This window comes from Nannospalax galili, unplaced genomic scaffold (genome assembly GCF_000622305.1).
Source record: "Nannospalax galili isolate Female #2095 unplaced genomic scaffold, S.galili_v1.0 scaffold448, whole genome shotgun sequence".
Classification (NCBI taxonomy): Eukaryota; Metazoa; Chordata; class Mammalia; order Rodentia; family Spalacidae; genus Nannospalax; species Nannospalax galili.
Genome location: NW_008359324.1, coordinates 1,636,840 through 1,646,261, shown reverse-complemented (window position 1 = coordinate 1,646,261; position 9,422 = coordinate 1,636,840). Strand labels below are relative to the sequence as shown.

At 36.7% G+C, this 9,422-nt stretch overlaps 1 protein-coding gene across 6 annotated transcripts in view; it reads right to left on the bottom strand.

The window, feature by feature from the left end:
• The window catches only part of Grik2 (glutamate ionotropic receptor kainate type subunit 2), a 771,644-nt gene that overhangs the window by 508,415 nt on the left and 253,807 nt on the right, over positions 1 to 9,422 (bottom strand). For all 6 annotated transcript variants that reach the window (XM_008822942.2, XM_008822943.2, XM_029558576.1 and 3 more), the window contains one exon: positions 7,704 to 7,961. In XM_008822942.2, the coding sequence (XP_008821164.1) occupies positions 7,704 to 7,961 (258 nt within the window). The remainder of the gene's footprint in view (positions 1 to 7,703; positions 7,962 to 9,422) is intronic.

The following is a 9,422-nucleotide window of genomic DNA, read 5'->3' as shown; positions in this document are numbered from 1 at the left end:
ATGTCCCTGGAGAGATTCAGAGTCTAAAGACTTACAAGATTTCCTTAAGTGTTTTAAATATATTTTTGGAGCAAAAAAGTTAGTAAGGGTGGAATCAATCAGAATTTCACTTTGTAAAAATACTGTAAGTGAAGTATTCAGACGTAATTATCAACATTTAGAATTGAAATTGAGAATCCAGTTAGGACACATAAGGTTAGTAACATACAACAAGAAAGATGACTCTTATTTTGATCAAAAAGCAGCACAACGTGGAAGAAAATGGAGTTGAGAGATCACAGGAATGCAGAACTGACAAACTGCTCGTCATTATGGACACCATGTAAAGAGGGAATCAAGGGAGATGTTCATTTTTCTTAAGGCTGTTGCTAGGTAGGAAGGCCAGTGAGGAAACTATCCTGAAGAAGTAATAACTTGATTCCTTTGGAACTGAGAGAACTGTTGTAGGGACTAAGCAAAACAATTTACATGGCGGCAACTTGCACAATGTCTAACAAAGGAGAGTTCATCAGGTGCCATTTCCATCCCCTTATTCTCTCTCCCCATGTTGTTCCAGTGATTTAGCAGCAAGACTGTGACTAGAATCCTGGGCTTCTGCTTATTGGCCCAGAGTACTTTGTTAATAGACTGCTGGTCTATAAACAAAGATGAAACATGGGCATTTTAAGCAAATATTCACTAGTTAGCCTGGAATTGCTTATAAACTGAGAGCTATTCAATTTATTTTTAGCTTATATTTAAAATGAATCATATGTTCCAAAATGACTGGCAGAAGCACAGCTTTGTTTCCAAAGCCAATTTATTTCCATCATTTTTGGACACCATTCAGAGCTATAACAGACTTCCATGGTGTTTAAAAGCATTCAACCATGACAGAAAATGCTAATTATCATAAAAATATGGCTCCCGCTAACATTATTTTAAGACATTCTCCTGCTCCAGCACTATATTTCATCAAGTGTCTATTTGAAGAGTGAAAGCAAAGATTGGATGAAAGTATAATTATCATGTATCAAACTGGACAACACAAAAAACTACAAATGAATATAAATTGGAGGAAGAGTATGAGTAACAAATTAATCTGAAAGGGTAAACATGTAAAGAAAATGGCACATGTGTGTTCTGGAGTAAACAGCTGATACACGAGACCACTATAAAATTGATACTGTTTACCTTGAGGATGTGAAGGGGAAGGGCCTATTTCGGTCCACAGTCCTGGTCATGATGCATTCCTTCCACATCTTCAAGTAGTAATCTACTCTACTTGGGAAGTTCACAAATGCTTTTTGTTTTAAATTCTATCAGTATGATTCCATCTTGAGATATTAGATTACAATAAAAGAAAATACCTTTTATACATCTTGAAGATATTTCAAATAGAATCTACTGTCTATGCTCGTCATTTCTATTATATAAAACAATGCAAACACTCAAGTTCTCAAAAGGTCTTTAAATTTCAAAAAGATGAAAATGGACAGATTCAAATGCATTTGAATAATTAAGAATAATTACAAAAGCATGAAGAATCACAAGTCCCTAAAAGTAGATTAGAAGCACAGACAGGGTCTTTCTTTGTTTCCTTTACCGGCATATGATCACACCTGTAACTGTCCCTGGCAAACAGCACATGTCTATTCAATATGAATGGAACATGAATAAACTTTTACCCTGAGGGTTTGAAAGCATACTTATTCTTTTTTTGTAAATTTTTATTGAATCTTTGTGTATTTCTTACAGAATATCTTAATCATCTTTACTCCCCTTCCACCATTGGTACCCTCCCACAACCCCCCCTTCCCCACGCACATTGATTTCATGTACTCTGCCATTTGTACTAAGGCCTATGAAGTCAAGATAGGGTACCCAGACATCCCTCAGTGGAACTTCATCCCCTGAGGTCTATTCGGGCTATCTAGAGTCCCTCCCTTTAAGAAAATCAGCTCTTCCTCACCCAGCAGTAATCAAATCAGCTGCCAATAGTTCTTCAGCTAAGTTTGGAGCTTGCTGACCATTTCCACAATTTTTTAGTTTTTGTGTGCTTGAGTTTGCTTGGCTTTTGTGCATGCTGACACCATTGCTGTAGGTTCATGAGTAAGATTCAAGGAGCCTGTAAGACTCTATTTCCATATGGTCATGAAATGGCTCCTTTCCTGGCTCTCAGAGTCTTTCTGAATCCTCTTCCACAATGGTCCCTGACCCCTGGGTGGATGAAGTTTAATACAGGAGTCCTGTCCAAGGACCCACACTCTGAAGACTCTTACTTTCTGTGCTTTGGCAATTTGTATCCTTTTGTGTTCATGACCCTGTTACATGAGGGAGCTTTATTGATGAGAGTCTTCAGAAGATGCATTAGTATTCTCTCTACACTTTGTTCCACTATGCTCTGTGAGACTTAGGTGTAGAGGTTCCACTGTAGATGTGCGACTTAGGGTTAGGCAATTCACAGACAATTTCTGTGAGTGCCCAGTTGTGGAACTTGTAAACATCTCCATCTGTTGTGAAAGAAGCATCTTTGATGAGTGGTGACTCGGATACTTGTCTGTAAATATAAGGATCCATATTTAGGACACAGTAAGATGTTATCTTTGTCTAAGAATTTTGACAGCCTTGGGGATTTCTCTAGATCTATGACCTCTCCAGCCATGTGTACTTGGCTGTGTTTACAGTACCATACCTGAGTTCCTTCCCCTTGAGTGGGCTTTAAGTCCAATTACATAACTGTTGATTACCCCCAAGATAAAAGGGCCACTACTGCCCTAATTGCTGTTCCAGTCATTGTTGTGGCTACTAGGCCTTAAAGCTGGAGGTTGCACCATTAATTGATGTTTTCCCTTAGCAGCTTTCATAGTGTTCTCCAAAACTATGAGTGCGATCATTCAGAAGAGGTGACTTCCAGGTCAGTTCCAGCTCTATTGCTCCAAGCTCTGTGGCCAAAGTGTGTCCTATCTTCAGCAATAGGGTCTTATCTTCAATTTCAAGGAGGCAATAGCCTGTGTAATTTTGGGAGTCTCTTGAACTACCCTGGCCTAGTCTCAAAGGGAGGGTTCTGTCTGGCATTGCTTTTTATTACATAGCCTTCAGCTATACACATGGACTCATGCAGAGATATTGTATCTGTAATTTTTCAATAGGCTTTTTTGAACCTACTGAGAAGCATACTTATTCTATAATCTATAATTACTTTAATGTTAATATCTAATATTTATGTAGCCAAATATCTCTGAAATGTCCAACTACGTCATCTTCAAAATAAAGAAATGGTAAAACTTCTTCTCTTTGAGGAGTGGGTGGATTATGAGACAGGGTCTCACTGTGTATCACAGGGTAAATTTAGCCCAAGCTGACCTCAAACTAGCAGCAGTCTTAGACATCCAAATGCTTGAATTATAGCCAAGAGACACTACCATACACAACTTTAAAGCTTTTAAATAAGAATATTTTATTTTAATAAACTAAGATAAAACTGCCACTAAAATTATGTAATTACAATTGACTTTATATGTTTTTCTCTTGGTGATGAAAATGATTAGAAAATACTTTATGGCTGAGAAACATCATTTGCTTGTGAATCTTTATTTTCTCAAATAGTGATATGATAATATGATTTGTGATAACAAAGTCTATTATTTCTTTGCTCAATTACTCAAGAGTCATTTCAGGAAAGACATCACCTATGGATTCACAACGCCTGTGGGTCCATTTTGTATGATTCCGTATGTGGCCATTGATGACTGTAAATGTAATTGCATTAATTTGTAGCTGAAGATGTCCTGGGCCATTATACATTATCCAAACCCAGGGGAGCCATTTATATAGCCTCCTAGGCAGAGCTTTAAATAACAAAAACAAAATTATGATGTGGGGAAAGAACACAATAATGTTAATAGTATAGTTTGAGGTAAAAGATTCATTAAAACTACTTGTGAGTCTTAAAGATTTTTATTGATAAAGTATAAGTTAAATTTAGTTATAAATATTTTTACATTTTTCAATAAGTCAAATAAGATTATCAATTTGTACTAAGAGGAGCTCATTTTTAATTCAAAGACAACTTAAAAAAAAACTATTTTCATTCTATTTTCAACCCTGGAACGCCTTGTTCCCTTAGCTGAGTTTCTATCTTTCCATTTGCATTGATAAATTTCATTATAAAATGGACAAATTTCTACAAAGAGTTTTGTACACTTCAAGCATACAAAATGTGTAGTAACAAAGGAACAAAGTGTGTTCCTATCATTTTGGGGGAGAATTTAAATTCAAATGAATTTCAATCTCAATGTAAATTTGAAGGCATAGTGAAAAGGCCTAAAATAAAATGTTTTGCATTCTAATTTAAAGCAATATTTAGACTATTAAAAAAATCCTTAAATGAAATCAATTATCATAGTTGCACAACAATTAGTTAAATAAAAATAACTGTCAGCAAAAATTTAAGCTCAGTTTTACTGTTTACTTTCTTACATTGCTCTGAAACTTGTTTTAAATTAATAATTCAATGTCACCGTCACTCTTTTTTTTTTTTTTTCTTTTGAGATGGTCTCCCTGGCCTGGAACTTGACCAGGCTGGCCCCAATCTCATAGACATTCACTGCCTCTTCCTCTTGAGTTCTGGGATTGTAAGCAAGCCACCATGCCCAGCTACCATTTAAATAATTATAAAAATAAGAAAACACAGACAACTACAGTCTAGAGAGATAGCTCAGCAGTTAAGAATACTGGCTGTTTTGCAAAGGACCCAGGTTCGATTTCCAGCACCCACATGGTGGCTAACAACATCTGTAACTCCAGTTCCAGGGGAATTCCATGCTGTCTTCTGACCTCCTCAGGCATCGCATGACATGGATGCACTTACATATATGCAGTCATTACACTTATACACATAAACAAATAAAAATAATAAATAAAGAAAATATAAAAAGAAAGCACAGATAACCACTATCAGCATACATTCACTAAAATATTCTTTTCTAAGGCAGTGACATAAATACTATTTCAGTAAATTCTATTTCCAAATCTCTTTTTTAAATTTCTAAATGGTATCTACATAAAGGTTTCAAATACTCATAAATATTTCAGTCATATTATTTGTTCGTTTGAGAAAAGCAAAAGTTTAAACCTCAACATGCCTTAAAGATATAAAATTCATTAATTTACATATGCATTGTTTGCATAAAATAGACAAAATGTTAGATCCGATTTACAAATTTCTTGATGTTGACAGACTGGCAATCATGAGATTTCACTATAGAAAATTATCAATAATACAGAAAATTGTTTTAATAATATATTGATATTATATTCATACTATCTTCATTTAAATGTATGGTCGAACTACCTGATACTTCATGAGAAAAAAATTTTTATTTATAAATACAGAGAAAGAGTATGTGCTTTGACTCTTTGTAATTTATTAGGATCTGCGAAAGGAGTGTAGGAATTTTGTTCCAAATCAAATGTCTTTAAGTCCTTTAACATAATACTAACAACAACAAAAAGAAAAGCCAACAACAACACAAAAGCAAACACTATGTGTTGGTTTGAAAGAAAATGTCCCCCATAAGCTCCAAGAATTTGGACATTTTGTCCCCAGATGGTGGTGCCGTTTTGGGAGGTTTTAAAAAGGTGTGGCTATCCTGGAGAAGCATGTCACTGGGGGTGGGCTCAGAGAGTTCTTAAGCCGTGACAGATCTCCAGTCACTCTCTTCCTTCCTTTGCCTGCGTGATGATATGAGAGCTTAGCTTGTGCTGCTCCTGCTCTAGCCACCTCCAGTCACCATGACTCCCTGCCATGATGAACTGTAATTCCCCTGGAACTGTAAGCTCAAATAAATTCTTCTTTCTATAAATTGCTTGGGTCAGTGTTTCTGTCACAGCAACAGAAAAGTGGCTAATACAGTAATTGGTACCAGGAGTGGGGTTTTGGAGGAATGGGAAGACTTTGGAGGTTTGGGCTAGAAAAGTGGTTGATTGCTGTAAGCAGAGCTTAACAGGCCATTCTAGTAAGTGCCTGGAAGAAAGTAGTTCTGAAGACAATTTAGTTCCAGAGGGAAAAAAGTACTTAAGCAGAACCTGGGGTATTTTGGCAAAGAGCCTGCCTGGAGTCTGCCCACAGATACAAAGCTTGCCTGAGGCTAAGTTGAAAAGTCATGGACTAATTTCTCTAGCAGAAGAAATTTCATAACAGCCTAATGTAGAAATGGTGGCATGGCTATTAATGGTGAATGTTATACAGATTTACAAAGAAAAAGAGAAAATGGGGCAGAAAGAAATACAGAATGCACAGGATGGATTGAAAAAAAGCACTAGGAAGATAAATGTTGGATGTGATGTCCTGGTTTGTGATGGAGAAGATTCCAATGATAAGGAGATTAAAGTGATTAAGAAGATTAAAGTGATTAAGGAGGGGCCTAGAGATTCAAATTTAAATAATGGAGAGGGTGACTCCAGGGCAAGACCACATCCAGTTAAGCCTCCCACTTATGAAAGGAAAATGCTGCAGGGACCACTGAAGAGAAACCCCCCTACAATGGATAAAGCAGGCTGGAATCCATCCCAAACTTGCAGTCAAATTTGGCATTGTTGTTCACCTGGTGCTGGCTTTAGAGTCATGAAAGATGGAAGAGTGAAGGGATCATCAGTTCTTCTTCTGAGGTTTCAGAGAGCCTTGGAGGCCAAACAGCATGAAACAGGGATTCCACTGCCTAGAGAAGGCCCTGATAGACCATTGCGTGAAGCTGTGAAGGTGAAGCCTGGTTGGCAATGGAGATCCCAAGAAGTTCATGATGCCAGAGCTGTGAGGCATCTGCCAAGAAGACCTTCATACAGGAGTAGTACCAGCCCAAGAAAGAGATGTGTGTTGCACATAGTAAAGATAGAGAGACTGAGCCATCTAAGTCCTTTGAAAGTAAAGTCCCAGAAATTGGACATGGAGCTACTGGATTTGGTGTTTGCCCTACTGGTTTTCAGTCTTGCTTTGGTCTGGTATTTCATAACTATGCCTCCATTCCTCCCTTTTGGAATGGTAATGTGTATTCGGTTCCACTGTATTTTGGGAGTATGCAATTTGTCTTTTGATTTTATAGAGGCTTACAGTTAAGATATTCACCTGAGTCTCAGAAGAGACTTTGGACTGTGTACATTTAAACAGCATTGAGACTGATAATGACTATGGAGACTTTGAAGTTGGACTAAATGCATTTCGTATTTTATATTGTCATGATTCTATGGGGGCCAGGGGGTGGAATGTGATGGTTTGAATGAAAATGTCCCCCATAGGCTCCAAGTATTTGGACATTTTGTCCACAGATGACGGTGCCATTTTGAGAGGTTTTAGAAGGTGTGGCTATCCTGGAGGAAGCACGTCACTGGGGGTGGGCATAGAGAGTTCTTAAGTCTTGCCAGATCTCCAGTCACTCTCTTGCTTCCTGCACCTGCATGATGATGTGAGAGCTTAGCTTCTGCTGCTCCTGCTCTAGCCACTTCCAGCCACTATGCCTCCCTGCCATGACAGACTGTAATTCCCCTGGAACCATAAGCTCAAATAAATTCTTCCTTCTATAAATTGATTGGGTCAGTGTTTCTATCACAGTACCAGAAAAGTGACTAATACACATTAAAAGAAAACAAAACAAGACACAAAAGAACACAAAGATTACCAAACACTGTGTATTGGGAACAGCCAATAAGGCTGCTGGTGCTCTTACCAGTGCTGTCATCATATACAACTGTGACCGTTTTCCACTTGAAAAACTGCACCAAGTCTAAGATAGCACGGCTGAGTGAAGAGAAGTCTGGGTAGAGACTGACATAGAAGGAATCTTTGTTGTCTGACACCTGGTGCTTCCAGCGCGTCTGTATGTGGGGAACCCCCAGAGCATTGCAGATGGACTGTACTGCGTTAGCTGATGAGCTGTGTGAAGGCCCAAAGATGGCAGCCACTCCAAGAGATAGCTGATCACAGGCTGCAGAAGAGATAGAAAGAAGTTTATTAGTAAGGAGAGGAAGGGGCAGTGTGCCCACAGAACCCACATTCCCACTAAACCTGGAGATGTTTTCCTGTAGTGTAATGCCTGAACTTTCTAATTTTTTTCATATTTCTTCTGAATGAATGCTTTAAATTTGTTACAAAAAGGCTAATTCATCAAATTGCTTAATCATAATCTGCAAATCATCATAATCTGCAAATAATGTCAAGGAAGTGGAAAAGAAGAGAAAAAGAAAAGGAATACTTTTTTTACTTAAGCGAATATACATTCATTTAAGAATAGTTTTTCCTAGGAGCATAAGACAATGAGGCTTCCCATATACACAGATCATCCTTAATCAAATTCTATTTGCTCCCCTCTCCACCTCATAATTAGCTACAGTCAAACTCATGTAAATGTTTGAATATATCTGATGACACATATTAAGTTAGGCCAGTCATGCAAAAGTTGCTGTGGATCTTAAGAGATGTTTCCAATAAACCAGTCACATTGTGTAAGACAACAAAAGTCATTAAATATTTGATTATCTCTATATATTTGACTTTTAGATGAGATATATATATATATCTATATAGTTCTAAAATATGTTTACAGTTGACATTTATTCACATGAATAATGAATACAGTGAATGAGAAGCATAATTAAACTAAAGGTTATTCCTATTAAAACACAAATTGTTTAAGGCACATGGAGTGAATGGTGAATTTACGGCATGGTAAGTAATAATTATTGGAAATATGAAATTATATTTAAATTTCTGAAGATCTGATTGAGAAGCAAGTTTAAGATTGTTTTATTTGATTGGGAAATGGACAGGTAAGACAAATATTTAGAAGCATCCAATGAATTTGGCCATAATTTATTTTAAAAAATTCTAAAGCCAAGTAGGCAATGTCCAAAAATAAAATGGTTTGTGTATTACTATACACACAGACAGGACCATAACCATCATTGTTGGGATCCAGGCATAAGTTAAGTGTTTATATTCTACTTCTCCAGAACAGAAGGTTTATGATTCTACCAGCTCAATCTTTCTTGCAATTTCTTTCAGGTTTTCCACATAAAATTTGTGATATGCTACTCTTAAGTACAGAGGCATTTAAAACTTAAATGAATTTTAGCTGTTAAAAAGGCTTGCATATGCTTTCGTCAGGAATTCAATATGATCTAAGTAAATTGACTTTGAATATACAGATTCTTATTTTCTAAGTAATTATCAGAATTTTGAACCAGTAGAAAAGCTGAGCCTTAAATTTTCACTCAACATGGGGTTTTAATTTATATGCACAGAGACAAAAGATCTTGCTTCACTAGATTTTTGAAAAATCACAGGCCAAGAAAGCCTAAAGGTATATTGAGCTGTTTAGAATATTCCTCTGTGTTTTAATTTATAATTCAGGAGTCTTTATTCTTATTATTCTTAGAAAATAAGAATC